Source organism: Lissotriton helveticus, chromosome 7 (assembly GCF_964261635.1).
Source record: "Lissotriton helveticus chromosome 7, aLisHel1.1, whole genome shotgun sequence".
Classification (NCBI taxonomy): Eukaryota; Metazoa; Chordata; class Amphibia; order Caudata; family Salamandridae; genus Lissotriton; species Lissotriton helveticus.
This window is the reverse complement of record NC_136068.1, coordinates 1,254,421,858-1,254,438,432: the sequence shown is the minus strand read 5'-3', so window position 1 is coordinate 1,254,438,432 and position 16,575 is coordinate 1,254,421,858. Positions and strand designations below refer to the sequence as shown.

The following is a 16,575-nucleotide window of genomic DNA, read 5'->3' as shown; positions in this document are numbered from 1 at the left end:
ACCCCAAACCCGTATTGGCTGTCGGTGTAGATGGTGACTCGAATTTGATTGCCTGCTAAGCAAGCACGTGTTAGGGCAATAATCTCGGCTACCTGAGCGGAGTGTACTCCTTCCAGGCACCCTGCTTCCACAACTCCTTCAATTGTACAAACAGCATAAGCTGCTCTCAACTGCCCAACTTCGTCTCTTACACATGAGCCATCGACAAAGAAAACTTCGTCTGGGTCGGTCAGTGGCTCATCTACAATGTCGGGTCTGGGTTTGGTGCATAGTTCAGTCACATCGAGACAGTCATGGTCTGAATATTCATCATCATCATCAATATCATTTGGAAGTGGCATTAAGGTAGCAGGGTTCAAAACAGAGCATCTCTTGAGGGTCACGTTCTCTGCAGCAAGAATAACTTGCTCATAGCGCGTGAGCCTGCTATTGGTCAGATGCTGTGTTTTGGTCCTGGTCATCAACAGTTCAACAGAATGTGGCACGCACACCTCTAACGGGTGCCCCATAACGATATTTTCACATCTCTCAATGCTGACACCCGTTGCAGCAACGGATTTGAGACATCCGGGCAACGCTGCGGCTACTGGGTCTAAAGTAGCTGAGAAATAAGCAACTGGTCTACGGGCATTCCCATGGATTTGGACCAACACAGACAACGCACAACCTTCTCTCTCACAACAGTAAAGAAAGAATTGTTTATTGTAATCAGGCATTCCCAATGCCGGAGCACGACACAGGTCCTCTCGCAACTGTAGGAACGCCATCAAACAGTCTTTGTCCCATGGTACCGGATCACTCACCTCTTTGTGCGTCAGTTTTTGCAAGGGCTTTGCTTTCAGTGAAAAGTTCACGATCCACTGTCGGCAATAACCCACCATCCCTAGGAACATCCTGACCTCTCTCTGTGTCTGAGGCGCGTTCATTTTCATGATCGCCTCTATCCTGTCTGGTGACACCTTTCGTTTGCCTTTCTCAATTCTGTGTCCCAAGTACTGCACTTCTGTCAGGCAGTACTGCAATTTTCCCGGGGACACCTTGTGCCCATTGGCAGCTAGGTGATTTAACAAAGCAATGGAATCTTCCCTGCAAGCTTCTTCTGTTTCTGACGCCACAAGGAGGTCGTCTATGTACTGGACCAGAACTGACTTCTGGGGCAGCACTAGACTTTCAAGATTTTTCTTCAGAAGCTGGTTAAAGATCGATGGACTCTCTGTATACCCCTGAGGGATACGACACCATGTTAGGACGCGATTTTCCAGCTTAAATGCGAAAAGAAAATGGCTATCTTCGTCCAAAGGGATCGAAAAGAAAGCCTGACAAAGATCTATCACAGTGAACCACTCAGCTTGGAATGGAATCTGAAACAGTATCACTGATGGATTCGGTACCACTGGACAACATGAAACGACTATGTTATTAATCTTTCGAAGGTCCTGCACTATCCGAAATTTCCCATTTGGTTTCTGCAGACCCATAATCGGGGAGTTACATGGACTACCCACGATTTCTTTCAGTATTCCCTGTTTAATCATGGACTCGATCACGGGTTTTATGCCTGCAATCGTTTCTGGAGTCAATTTATACTGGGGTGTTCTTGGGAACTCAGCATGCGGTTTCACTACAATTTTCACTGGGTCCACCCCTTTGACCAATCCAATCTCTTCCCCAGTGAAATCCCATACCTCTGATGCCACTGTCTCTCTCAAATCCCAGGGAAGCTCGTCTACTGTCAAAGTAGGGTACAGCTCCACACATATTCTTGAGTTTGCAACTTTGAAATCTGCATCATCATCATTAGTCAATACCTCCACTCCCTGGGGTGTACAATATATAGTACAATTCAATTTGCACAACAGGTCTCTTCCTAGCAGACACACAGGGCTTGAATCGCAAACCACAAATTGGTGCTCATCGCTGTACTTCCCTATTTTCACCTGTACCGGTTCTGTCAATTGGCTGGTTATTCTCCTGTTTGCGACCCCTACCACCTGTATGGTCTCTCCAGACATGGGCAGGTCTGGAACTGCAGCTGATCTGATCGTGGATCTAGTGGCTCCTGTGTCCACCAGAAATGTCGTAGGGCACCCTGCTACTTCTGCTTCAACATAGGGTCCCCTCTGATCTACCTCTAAGGCTGCCCCAAGGGTGCAGTCTTCTCTTTCCACTCTCTGTCCGGTTAATGGGTCCACATAATAGCACTCTTCACCTTCCACAAACAGGGGCATTTGTCTATAGGTCTTACCCATACTCCCTACTCGAGGAGGTTGCGGGAACTGGGCTCGGGGAGGAGCCCCCCCCCCTTTGAGCACCTTTCCTTGGTATGGCGTCGCCCCTCTCATAGGTGCGCTCTGGACCTCTTCCTCCTCTATCTCTTGCTCTCCTATCTCTACATTGTAAGGGCACTCGCGTTTCCAATGCCCCAACTCGTTGCACTGGTGGCACCTAGTCGTTTTCTTCAAGGTAGCTATGTCTACTCTGGGTCTAAAGGTAGTACTCTCCTCATTACCCTTATTCTGACTGTACTGCTTCTTACCTCCTGTACCTGTCCCTTGTTGCTGTTGTTGCGGTCCCCCCTTTCCTGCTGCCTGCAATTGTACCACCATCAGCTTCTCTTTTAGTTTCTTAGCCTTGGAGTCTACCTCATCACAGCAGTACCTGGCATATCTCAGTATTTCATCTAGGGGTCTACTTTGCCAACAAATCGAGTGTTGCTGAATCATTAAACTAATATCCGGTCTCAGTCCCAGGACGAACTTGGACACGAATTGCCCTATGTCCTTTGGATCCATTACATCCAAGCCGCTATACTGTTTAAACGCCTTCAGCAATCTCTCGTAATATTCATGGACTGTCTCTTTGGGTTCCTGTCTCGTTCTGTCTATTCTGACCCAATCTATGTCTTGCATTGGCACTTTTTCTTTCAGCCAAGTCATCACTCTCTCGAATTTTGCCATCACGATCTCGGACGGCCCATTAGTCCTAGCATCTCTCTCTGGCTCCGTTGTGGGCCACTCAGCACTAACCTTGCATGCTGTCCACAGATCTCCTGGTACTACAATGTCAAACAGCGTGTTCAGATCTATCCATAGGACTTTTGAGATCTTTACAAACCTCTCGACTTGCTTGTACCACTCCACGGGGCTCTCTCGTAACTTGGGGAAAGATGTGGTAAAAGCAGCTAAATCTCCCCTACTCCAAGGGACATGTACATAGCTCCCATTGGCAACTTCACGCAAAGGGTAAGCTTCTATTCCCTGCTGTCCTGGTGTTATACCAATCATGCTTCTTCTGCCGGTCCCTTTCTTGGACCACCTCTCTTCCCATTTATCTAGTGCCCTCCATGTCCTTATTCCAGTAATCAGTTCCCTTATGTGTGTTTTCAGCCCAATCGTTCTCCTCTCATCTAGATCTCGATCTGAGTAATGTAGCCTGTGGTTACCCTGTAATGCTTTGGTTCTTGACAAGTCCACCATATATTTGCCTGCTAGTTCGACTAACTTCTCATGGACTGCTCTCGCCTTTCGTGTGATGTCCTTTGCCATATACAGTATTTCATCCTGTTCATACATTTCCATTCTTTCTAAAGGCAGGGTACCATCTACCATGTCATCCAGATCTGACCTTAAGCTGGAGACATCAAGTCTCTTGGCTTTTATCTCAGCTCGCAATATGTCTTTTGAAGGGGGCTCACTGGTCTCCCTACCATCCCAACTTCGAGCTCTGCGTTTGGGCTCAGGAGAATTAATGGGTGACCTCCCTTGCTCCCATCTCTCCAGGTCCCATGCTCGGCCATCCAATCTTGGAAGGTGATGGAACACGGGCCTTTTATCCCTACTCTCTCTCTGCCTACTCTCGTCTTCTTCTCTCCTCTCACCGCACATCTCTCTGTTATTTTCCCTCTGGTCGCTACACTCCCTTTGCCTCGTATCGCTCAGTATCCGATACGATCCTTCCTGGTTCCCCATATTCCCTGGGCTGCGCTCATTTCTGTCATCACAGGGACTATGGTGCGACCTCTCACAACTCCCATTCTGTTCTCTGGTGCCAGGCACACAGTGTGGACACTTAAAGCTGTTCCTGTACTCTTGCGCTCTCCTCTCCCCTTCACTGAGTATTGGGCACGCCACCCCTTCACTCCCGGGGCCCCCGTTTTCCAGGTCTGTTCTACCTCCATTTCGGGCCCAATGGGTGACTCCCCTACTCCCTCTACAGTCCCACTCCGGGCTACTCTCCCCAGCCCCGCAGTGAGTTCGTGCTCTGCTGTCCTGACTTTCCCTTTCTGCTTCTGCAGCATTGATGCACTTTTGAGCCTTCACTGCCTCATCCCACTGCTTCATGTACTCATTTAGTTCTTGAAAGGATTTTCGTCCAGATCCCCTCAGATCCATTGGCCATCTAGGGCCCCCAGGATCTCCTCCTGGGTCCCCTGCTGTGTGCATCGGGGTACTCCACTCTCTGGGTATTGGCATCTGACTTGGGGAATTAGTGGTATCGTTCCTCCTTGCCTGCTCTGCTCTTTCTCTGTCTTTCCGTTTCCGTTCTTCCCCTTTTGCTCTCTCTTGGTCATATATCGATATTATAGGACCTATGGTAACAGGTACCTGTAGTGCATCTGGTAATGGGTAGGATGTGGCGCTTTCCGTTTCCGGCGCTCTTTGTACCACAAACCTACCGACTACCTGTTGCACCTGACTAGGCTGGAACAACTCTTTCTTTGGCTCAGGATCCCACTGTGAACTGGGAAGCGGTCTATGCTCTCCTGCATTGCCCCCCTTTTCTCCTTCAGTATTCTCGACCTCTCCCCCTGCTCTATTATACGGGGGTGGCCTGTCTGTCAGTAATCTGTTTATCAGGCTGTCCTCTGTTTCGCTCTCGTCATCTTCTTCTATGGGGCTTTTATTTACTGGCGCCTCTAACACTGGGTACAGTTTATTTATTTCCAAATTATGCACTCTCCATCTTTTAGCATCCGCATCCCACCTGGCATCCTGTACTGCCCTTACCGAGCGTTTCACCCTTTCTTGCCGTCTGTTCATATTCCTTTCATGCGCTGCCCTAAGCCATGCTTCAAGGGCTTCAAACTGGGTTGGTCTAGGCAAGGGTCTCTTTGAGGTCATGACTGATTTCAATCGATGTAACACCTCTAATCTGAACGTCCCGTACTTCGGGAACGTCAGTTCCTCGTTTCCTTCAGTAATCTTACTCCACTCTGATATCCAAAGGATCGTATGCAACCCAACATTTACTGCCATATAACGAGCTGGCGTACCCTCCGGCGGGGCTTCTTCCCCTTCATACGATCCTCTCCTCTCTTTCTTAAACAGCGCTTTCAACCATTTAAAACACTTCATAATTATGCGCACAAAATCCAGCCTCGCTACTCTGTTTACTTCCTGATGACAATCCACCAATCCTGTCGCGGCTTTGCTAGCTTGGCCTATCACAGCGCGGTCTTTCTCCTGTTGGCCAATCACGTCGCGACACCACCTGACGTCTCTTTTCTCCGCTTCGCAGCAGCACCCCTCCTTTCTCAACTCGTCTCCCGGTTATGCATGCGTCCCATTCATACACTGAAAAATGACTACTTCCGACCAAGCGGTCACTTCTCTCGACTGTACGTCCACAGTCTATCTGTAATTGTCAACACAACTGACGAGATGTCTATCGTCTTTCTGATAGGTTACTTACACACACAGTAACTTCCGACCAGCGTCCGTTACTCACGCACTCACTCTTACGTTCCCCCTATCTCGGTCTCTCGGGTGATCAATGGTACCTCATGACCCCCTTCACACTAGTTGACAATTACTCTGGGTGTCCGATACACCCGAACCACTTAAGCTCTCTTTGAACTTAAGATTTCCACCGGTTGCGCGCGCTCACAACCTGTTCCACAGTCACTCTACAGACATTCAACTCCGCCAGACATTACAACATAGATACAATACAAAACACCGCAATCTAACACGCATAACCCTTTATACTCACTCTCTCTGATACTGCTGCTTTTTCTGTCTCACGTCATCCGGATCTTCATCTGCGGGCTGTTCTTCCGATCATCGATTTCTAGGGGCCTTGGGGTAAGCTAACCTGGCCTAGGTCACCGTCCTCAAGAAGGCAACCATCCTCTATAGCTACCAACTGAAAGGGCGAGATTTTGATCGATACCTTATCTCTATTGATCCAAACCTCGATCTGGTCGACTGAACCTTTATTGCCTGTCTTGGAAGGAAACAGTACACCTATCTGCAAATTAGTTCACCCAAGAAAGGACTCTACTCTCAAAGATCACGGACAACTTCTAGGTTTCAAAAGTTTATTGTAAAGATATAATGAGCTGCAAATACAAGCATCTCAGAATGAGATTCACGAGATACACAGGTCCAATTACATACATGTGCTCTCGAAAAGCCCTCAGACGAGCAACAGAAATCACTAACACAAGTTCAAAAAATAGCAAAGCTATCAGCATAGACGCATATCTCTCCTTCATTTAGGTTGGAGGAAAACAAACACAGGTTAGGCGTCCCTACCCTGTTCTAGATGGTATCCCTACTTAACCAAATCCCAACCTAACAAAGGTGTCAGCAATGAATGACCCCCAAGGGAAGTCACCCACTCTAAGTCTCTTGGTGAAAACCTAAAATTCTCCAGTCATGACCCCTCACTGCCTACCCATCCGCTCTCTAAAGGGTCCTCAGGTCTCTGCTCTAACTCCACCCAGGGGTGCTGTCCCTAATACAAAACAGTCAACAACATTTGAGACGCCCCTTGCGAAACGCCTCTCACGTGGTGCAACTTCAGGCTTTTTCCATGATGCTTTGTATTGGGCCTCAGACGTTAGAGTTGACCTTGCTTCTCAGTCTCTTCTCCGGCCCGCTGATACCCCTTAAACATTCCAGAACCCTCCTCCATGTCTGGGCCGTCTACTGAACAGACCTCTATTCATTCACTTATAATTGGATCCCCCCTTTCCTGTTGCAGACAGATATCTGCCGCCAAGAACCCAACTCTCATAGACTTCTAAAAAGGCTTGCAACATTTCTCAGCCCAGACATGTACGTGTAAATCAATGCTAAAACATTTCAGGCCTACAATATTTCACATTATGATTATAGCATTCAATTTCTTCATTTAATTAAAGCATGTTAAAACTCTTATTCTATTATTTAGAAAACATTACTCTAAATCATGGCCCATTAATGCAATGACCAAAAACGTTAAACAATCTGTGTCGTGAAAAGAAACACCTTCCCCTTTAGCTCCAGCTCTGGCCCTGAGGCCTACCACGTTCTGCGTTTTACCACAGACCATCTTATGTGTTAACAGCTACACGACATAGATTCAAAATAATCACGTCTAATAAAATCATATAATGTCACACATTTCTGTATTAGTTCCACTTCTACTTAAATCTCTATATTAGCTATACATTTAGAATATAATTTCAGATACTATTAGCACTCATGGCATTTCTCATCATGACTTGTGCTTACTATAGGTAAGTGTGATGTACTCATACATTTATCTCAGTTTGCGCTCTCTCAGGAGCAACCCTTGAAATGCTGTAAGATTGTGGAGACCTTGTTGTTTGGTACTTGCAAAAAAACACCGGTATTTACAATGTATTTATCCAAAGCGCAGTGACGGCTCCTATTTACCAGGGGTGGCAGGGGGATGGGGAGGGTTGTAAATGAACAATGAAACAAAAAACAGCAACAAAATGCTTACCTTCAGGTGGGCCACCTGGCCAGCCGCCGCCTCTCGGCCTACTTGCCACCGCCGCCGCTTGCTCCTGGAAGCAGGAACAGGAAGCACCCAGGCATGTGTACTGCCAGGGTGCAGAACATGCAAAGTGCGCATGAGGGTTTGGCTTGCTAGAGTGGGCCGGTCAAAGCATCATTGCCCACCTTGGAGTGGGTAAGCCACACCTCCCCAGCCCTGCTCTGGCAGTCCGGCCCCGCCCCTGCACCAGGAAAGGAATACTAAAATGATGTAACATTAGTTTTTATCACATTAGTTTTCTAACTACTACTCACAGAGCAGCGGGGGTGGCGCTCCTCCGCCTTAGTGGAGGAGCTGACACTGCAAAAGTGTTAATTGTTGAGAAAGGGTCACTAAACTCTCCGACTCCATCCTCCTGTATTTAAATGCAGCAGAGCTGGTTCAAAACGTGTTTGATTAAGATTATGACTGGTCTGAAATTTGCAGCTATTTTACTATCTAGGCGCATTTCCTCAAGATGCATTCGGAAAATACATGTTATAAGTTAAAATGTGTGTGGTATGGACATATGTTAGGTGGCATACAGCTTTAAGTCTCGCCGAAGACCTATTGTGGTCGATGTCACTACTTACAGTGGACTTTGCATGTAACCAGTGCTTACCATCGGTTCACTTTCTTATCACTCTACTTAGCTTGCATCAAATTTGATGTCTTTCCTTCCTCTTCCCTTCCTTTTCTTGTGTTTCTTCCATGGAGTGGATGACTTCATTCCCTCCTTCTGCTCACTTTCCAGAAGCTGCTTCTTTCTTTATTTCCTTTGACAACTCTATGGGAGAGCATTTGTTTTCTTGCCCTCTCACTCATGTGCTGTTTCCTCTCTCAATCCCGCCATGTTCTGTTTTGCTTCCCTCTCATCCCTTGCTCCACCTACCCTTCGCCCTCAGTTTTGTCTCTTTTTAAAACAATGTTACACCCCTACCTCACCCTCTGTTGCCTGCCCCTCATCTCCCACCACTCCAATGCTGCATTTGTTTCATTTCTTTTTTGCTGAACAGGATCATCAAACTCAGTGGCAAAGCCAATAAGTCTACATTAGCAGCCACAAGATAAGACCTTTTACATTTGCAGATGTTTGTTTCCTACATCTGCATAATGCGCAGACTATTTTCAATAAACTGTTTTCAACCTTCAACATAGATAATTTCACAACTTGAGGCTCTCTTCTGACACACTCGCTGTGGATACTGTATGGATTGCTGCACTTCATGTCTGAACCTATATGAACTTTTGTGAGCTCTCAAAAAGTAACTTGACTGTAGAGGCCTTCCAAATGTCCACTGTGTGGCTTGGTCACGTTTCTGACACTCTTCTGGGAAAGTCCATATTACACACCCATTTTAAAATTAACTGGCCTTAAACTACACATACATTACAAAGAGGAGTGACAAAAAGACTCCACATTACACTTTTTTGAATTTTGTGTCTTACTCATGAGGATAATACGACTCGTCCTAGCAAAAACATTATGAATCTTTGCCAATATTTGTAATTTGTTTGTGGAGTAAGTTCATGTACCAAATATCTTACAAGCACACTGTCTTTTTTCATTTTAGGTGCCTGCAAGTCTGTTTGTAAGATTTCTGGCCATAGTAAAAAATCTGGCAGCGGCGCTTGCAGCCCCGAACACTGCCCCCAGTGTTCGAAGACTCTCACCAACGACTCGGAAGTGACAGATAATGAGGTTGCAGAGTCGGAGGGGGAGGGCGTCTACGAGTTCACGCAGGACGTCCAGCACAGTGACCAGAGGGACCCTCAGCGCCCAAATCAGACCCCGAAAGAAACACATGCTCTCGTGAAGCTCTGGAAGCTCGTGTGTGAAACATTTCGAAAAATCGTGGACAGCAAATATTTTGGCAGAGGAATCATGATCGCCATTCTCATCAACACGCTCAGCATGGGGATTGAGTATCATGAACAGGTGAGCCGCTTACCAATATCCATGGTGACCAAGGGACTGTTAGGGCTTTGTGGCCCAAGGCAAATTCTACTTTGTAATCTAGGCTGCATGTATGTATGTCAGTTTCTTCATTGACTTAGGATATATTTTGCTTCTGGTAATTATTCAAACTAATTCTAGATGTTGTAGCAAATTTAAACAGCTTCATTTCCTCCAGTTCCTCTCTTTCCCTTCTTAAACTATCTGCACTCTCACATAAGATCCATGCAGGAGAGCAGCAAGAATATATTGAATTTGACCCAGGGTGTCTGTAGGAATGAGAGCAAGGGAACCATTTTCTTAGACCTGTAATAAGGGATAATGCAGAATTCTGGGCCATCTGAAGTTTAGTGAAACTAAATGGATAATCAGGGGAGATACCTGCATGAAAGTTGTTAGTACAATCACGGTGGGAGATGAATACCATAAAGGTGAGTTGATTTTAGAGGTTTTGGTGAAAATAATTTTTTTAAGTTGGTTAATTTGGAAACAAGGTTGGGGGTTATTCATGAACATTTAGCACTGGCACATTGCAAAGTTGTGTAGTGCCTAGGTCTTGTCTTTTGTTCATGCCGAGGTCCACATCCAGGAAGACCTAAAGAATTTTGCTGCAGATAATGTAGAAGACTGGTACTTTGAAAAATGTTGGGACACCCTTTGGGGAATGTAGAAATTGTCTGGTACTTAGAAGGAATTCCCCAGTCTTTATAATGCTTATCCAGAGTGTTCTTCTATCCAGCCATTCACCACTGACTGCTAGCCAGTTTGGCAATTGGCTGAAGTGGTACTGTGCCACAGTGACTTTAGGATAGATTTGGATGTCTATGGAGTATGAGTGGAATGCCAGGACTGTATATCTAAGAAGGTGCAAGATTGGAGCTTGTAGATATTTACACGGATGGGGCTGAAGTTAGGCCTTGTGGGATGCTCCTGGGTATTGCGTTGTTTTTGAGATAATAGTATCCCTTTTCCTCGCCATTAATGTTTACTGAGGAATGAGTGTAGCCAAGCTAATGTGGTCCTGGATGCTCCTGTCATAGCTTGTAATCTTTCAATTAAGGTGAGATGGAATATACTTGTGGGAGAAAATTGATACTCCAGAAATTGAACTACCCAAACTTTACTCAATCAGATCTCCCACATTTCAATTGGTCAGAGACGGTGTTAAACCTCTGTATCATGAAGCAATCTGTCCCGAAGTTAAAGCACCTCCCCAGGAAACAGAATCATTTAAATAGATTAAGGGGATTCCCTCAATAACTGTACTCTAGGGGAAACATCCATTACAACACAGTCATTAAAATTACCTACCTTTACAACACAACTGTTACAACACAACTGCCATCACAATGCATACCATTACAACGCATGTCACTACAAAGCATTCCATTACAACGCATGCCATTACAACGCATTATAAGGTCAGCTATGGAGATTTTTTTAGTATTAGGTTGGGTATGGGTTTTGGGTACATGGGAGTAGTAATGTTACCCCTACACTATCCAACACTTTCCCTACTGTTGCACTCACTGGAGTGGGAATAGTAATTTGTACCCCTACACTATCCAACACTCCGTAAATGTTAACCCCTACACTATCCAACACTTACCTTACTGTGGCACTCACTGGAGTGGGAATAGTAATGTTTACCCCTACACTATCCAAAACTTACCCTACTGTTGCCATAAAAGTATTATGCGTTGTAATGGTATGTGTTGTAATGGCATGCGTTGTAAAATCATACAATGTAATGGTAGTTGCGATGTAAAGACTGCGTTGTAAAAGCATGCGTTGTAATTGCATGCATTGTAACATCATATATTCCACTGTAAAACAATGAAACGTGGTCCTTTGTATTTTTTTTTAATCTCATGAACCGCTTTGAAATCGTTTTTTTGTCGTTTTCAAAGTGGTTTCTTTTTGCCAAGTGGTAACAGAGCTTATTGTGTTTGTTGAGGTATTTGATGAATCGCCTTATACTGCATGTGCTGGCTTTAGAATTATAGAAAGAAGCTACCTTATCAGCAGCCTCTGGTATTAGGGTTGGAAGACTGTTGCAGGTGTGGTTGCCTGGAACTGTAAGGGTATTGTCAAGAAAGGGTCTTGGACAGATGATTGGAAGGAGTCTGAAAGAGCTCTGCTTTCAATCTTAAATAGGTGGCTGGCCCTTGATTCTTACGAAAGTTTATGAAATTGATGGAAAGGGGTTGAAGCCTGACCAAGACCTTGTCTGGCAGTGGGGCGTAGTCTATCCAGAGATTGAAGGCGCCAACCATGATGGTTTTATGGATAAGTGGATGGTGAAATCCCTGAAAAAGAAGGGAGAAGGTCAGCGGCTGAATGTGGCAGGAGGGCTTAGATTTTATGTAGGAGGTTTGATTACGAACAAGAGGGTTTCTGCACTGAGGACTGCAGAGTAAGTAATAACTATTGGTTGTAGTTGAGTATTGTCAGCAGTGGTGGGTTGGGAGGGGCAGTGTGGTTAGAGGATTGCTCTGGCTGAGCCAGGTTTCGGCCAGGATGTGGCAGGCCAGATCAAGGTCAGTGATCCTCAGGGTGTGGGTGTCAGGCATTCAATCTGACTTGTCTGAAGGAGACAAATGTCTTGGTATCTTTTAATATAACTCCCACTGAAACATTGGACATTTTTAAGCATTTACAGAAAATATAGCTAGTCAAAGAAAGTCATTATTCCTTATTTGGGAATATGTTTACACATATTTACACATTAAATGTCATTAGTAATACTGCTATAAACGAGCACAACCATTTGAAATTAACAAACATTTTTTTCAGTTTGCTCTCTTGTTGGTGTTCTTTTTCATATACCAGAACATGAAAGCATAATTACATCCTGAATAAAAAAACGTACGACCTTGAGCTGAAAGCACCTTGCCAAGGCTACAGTATTTTTTTTTTAATGTTGCAGGTGTGCAGCACTGGATGTCTTCAGTCTGAAGGCAGAAATAATCTAATGAATGCCAACTTCTGTCCCTACACGTCTGTCTACTGCATCATCGGGACCCTATGAGTACAATGTCCCTCCATTGTACGTCTGGCATTGCTCAGCACATTCTACTGCTCATGCCTTCGATTCCAAATAATGGATATTCTAAAGATTGAGACCCTCCTCTCCTTTCATAGGAAATACGTGGCTCTCAATAATGTAGCTGGTGTAATGGCGTCGGAGCCAAGAGGCGTGAGGGCCCCACTTCAACACAGTTAATAGCTGACTTTTACTACCAAACCAGGGGATGGGGAATAATTTCTTGCTTACATTAGAGCTAATTGAGCCATTAGACGTCACTATCTATCCACTAACTATCCCTATTTTTGGAAGAGAGACAAGTACTGCATGAAACTCAATCTGGGTATAGACCCAAACATAGTACCGAGTCGGCTCTTCTGTTTGCTTCAGAGGGTCTAAAAACGGCGGCCGATGAGGGTAGAACTACTGCACTCATCCTCCTTGACCTCAGTGCCGCGCTCGACACGGTCTTCCACTGCCTTCTCTTAGAACGGCTGCGGGAGGCCGGGGTGTGATATGGAGGTGGATTAAAAACTACCTGTAGAACAGGTGTTTCCAGGTACTCCAGCATCCTTTTGAATCCAGAGTCTGTCCATTATTGCAACGGGTACAGCAGGGTTCAGCTCTTAGCCCCACCCTATTTAATATTTAAATGCGCCCCTTGGCAAATATTGTGCTGAGACATGGGGTAAAACTGGTATCATATGCTGAAGATACACAGCTGATAGTCACCCTGGAGCAAGAGGAGGCAGGAACGGCTGCCAAGTTTAAGGCCTGCTTAGGGGAGCTCGCCAACTGGATGAAGCTCAGCTGCTTGCAGCTGAATGTGGGAAAGACGGAGGTGTTGGTGGTGGGTAAGCAACCCTCTATCTGGTCACACTTGTGGTGGCTGGAGGAGATGGCCCACCCCCTACCCCTAAGGCCAAGGCTAAGAACCTGGGAGTGTGGTTCAATGACTCTCTTTCGTTCTCTGAACAGATATTATCTGTGGCTGGCGTCTGTTTTGGCACTCTGAGGATGTTGCGAAAAATGTTAGACCTTCTCACAGTAGAGGCTAGACGCACGATTATACAGGCTCTTGTTACATTGCGTCTAGACTACTGCAACATCCAGTACCTGGGGGTGACCCAGAAAAATGTGCACATCCTGCAGAAGGTTCAGAATGCGGCAGCCCGCCTAATACTGGATATGCCTAGGCGGGCCCCAATTGGATAGGCTCTGAGGAAATTACACTGGCTGTCCATTCAAGCCAGAGTTACTTTTAAGGCTTTGCGTTTCACCCATAGGATTTTCTACAACAAGGGCCTAGCTTTCTGCACCCTCTTCTTACAGTCTACAGACCAGAACACTGCCTTAGGTCCATGGGCACGGCAAAGTTGACCGTGCCTAGAGTGCGGAAGGTACAGGCAGGTGGGAGTTCTTTTGCATTCCTCGCGGCCAAAGCTTGGAATAACCTCCCTGTTGACCTAAGGAAGTGTCCTTCAGAGACGGTATTTCGAAAAATACTTAAGACATGGCTTTTCCGTTTGACTTTGGATGGCCGGAATTAGGCTTGAGGTAGCCGTCCCATTAGGGGACCTAGCTGCAGGGTGGGGCGGTGGTCTGTGGCGCAGCCGCCATGTTCTAACTGGTGTTTAGCGCGGGGACACTCCGTTGGAGTAACCAGGCGCTCTATAAGCTGACTAATAATAATAATAATCTATCCACCTAAGTATCCTTTATTCACACCTGCCTCTTCCAGAAGACACAAGGTCTGATATCTCTAGCCTAATCACAGGTTTTTCCCTAAACACCTAACTCTTGTATTTAATGCAGTAGCTTCCATCTCATCTCCCCACCAATCCTGGCGCCTTGCTCTGACTAGACTTAAGTGTCTACTCCAAGGCTCCCATTTCTCTTACTAGAATCAGGTGTAACCTCCAAGCCCCCTGGCTGTGACTGTATTCAGGTGCCCATTCCAAGGTCCCCTTGCTCTGACTAGATTCAGGTGTCCATTCCAAGGTCCCCTTGCTCTGACTAGATTCAGGTGTCCATTTCCAGGTCCCCTTGCTCTGACTAGATTCAGGTGTCCATTCCAAGGTCCCCTTGCTCTGACTAGATTCAGGTGTCCATTCCAAGGTCCCCTTGCTCTGACTAGATTCAAGTGTCCATTCCAAGGTCCCCTTGCTCTGACTAGATTCAGGTGCCCATTCCAAGGTCCCCTTGCTCTGACTAGATTCAGGTGTCCATTCCAAGGTCCCCTTGCTCTGACTAGATTCAGGTGTCCATTCCCAGGTCCCCTTGCTCTGACTAGATTCAGGTGTCCATTCCAAGGTCCCCATGCTCTGACTAGATTCAGGTGTCCATTCCCAGGCTCCCTTGCTCTGACTAGATTCAGGTGTCCATTCCAAGGTCCCCTTGCTCTCAGTAGGTTCAGGTGTCCATTCCAAGCCTCCCTGACTCTAACTAGAATCAGGTGTAACCTTCAAGGCCCTTCTGCCCATTCTAAGGCCCACCTTGCTCTGACTAGAGTCAGGTGTTACCTCCACTGCTCCCCTAGCTCTAACTAGTTTCACGTGTAACCCCCAAGGCTCCCCCGGATCTGACTAGATTAAGGTGTCCATTAAAAGGCTCCCCTGACTCTAACTAGATTCAGGTGTAACCTCCAAGGCCTCCTGTCTCTGACTAGATGCAGGTGTCCATTCCAAGTTTCCCCTGGCTCTGGCTAGTTGCAGGTGTCCATAGCAAGGCACAGCACTGTAAAACCGGAATGCCCTTTCCAGTGTTCGTCGAGTCAAATCAGACCAGCATGACGGACGCGTCGGGGGGCAGGAATGGGGTTGCGTGGGGTGGGGAGGATGAGTGAGTGGTCACGAGGGAACCGGGGGGTCACGCGGGATTCGTGGGTGTTAAAATACTAAAAAATACATAAATAAAATGTACCTTTTCCGGGTCCCGCATCTTCACAGCTCGGTCTGCTTCTGCTTTCCTGCATCTGCAGGAACGGGTAGCAGGCAGCCTCCCTCCCCTCCCCTGAGCCAAACACAACTCTGCAATGGTAGCGTTGTGATTGGTTGGGACGCTCACCACACAGGCGTCTATGGGGAGGCCATTTTCGCCATGTAGGCTACATGCAGCCGACATGGAGAAAAAGGATAGTGTAAATGACTGGTTTGGCCGGCCCTAGAGGGCCAACCAAATAGTCAGGGCCAACAGCATTGGGCAAGCCACTCCTCCCCTGCCCTCGAGCAGACCTGCCCACCCACCCACCCCCAACCAAACCCTTCTGCTTTCTCGCAGTCTAAGAAGCAGAAACATAAAATGGTATTTGTAATACTATTTTATGTTTCTGCTTCTCTGACTGCGAGGAAGCAGCGGGGAGACGCTCCTCCGCCCACATGGTGGAGCCGCCCCTAAGTCAAATAAGAGGAGCAACTAGAGTCAAATTTCGGGAGGGGTGGAGGGGCTAAGAAAAAAATTCAGGGGGGCTGATTCTTCAACCAAAAGGCAGAGTGGAACTCCCGGGGCTCTAAGAAGGGGTGAAAAACATCAAAGTCTCATTAATAAACAGAAGGTCTTTTAAAGACCTGTGAAGTACTTGGGTGCAGCTGTGTGTGTGCCCGGAAAGCTGTCTCATCCCGGGCTGCCACACACGACGGGGGGGAAGGCTGAAGCCCTTTGAGTCCAATGGGCGCTGTGCGCCTGAGTCAAATACACCCTTCTGCTTTCGATTTCACATTAAAGTCGCACCTCTTTCCAGGCTGATAACCCGCACTCGGCCCCAATATCCACAGACACTAGTTCAAATGCATATGATTTTTCCGCACACATTCTATAACTACAT

General features: G+C 46.5%; 1 protein-coding gene across 1 annotated transcript in view; it reads left to right on the top strand.

Moving 5' to 3' along the window:
- CACNA1G (calcium voltage-gated channel subunit alpha1 G) overlaps positions 1-16,575 on the top strand; it is a 1,349,169-nt gene that overhangs the window by 677,964 nt on the left and 654,630 nt on the right. Inside the window, exon 9 of the mRNA XM_078654430.1 lies at positions 9,342-9,706. Coding sequence (XP_078510556.1) covers positions 9,342-9,706 — 365 coding nt within the window. The remainder of the gene's footprint in view (positions 1-9,341; positions 9,707-16,575) is intronic.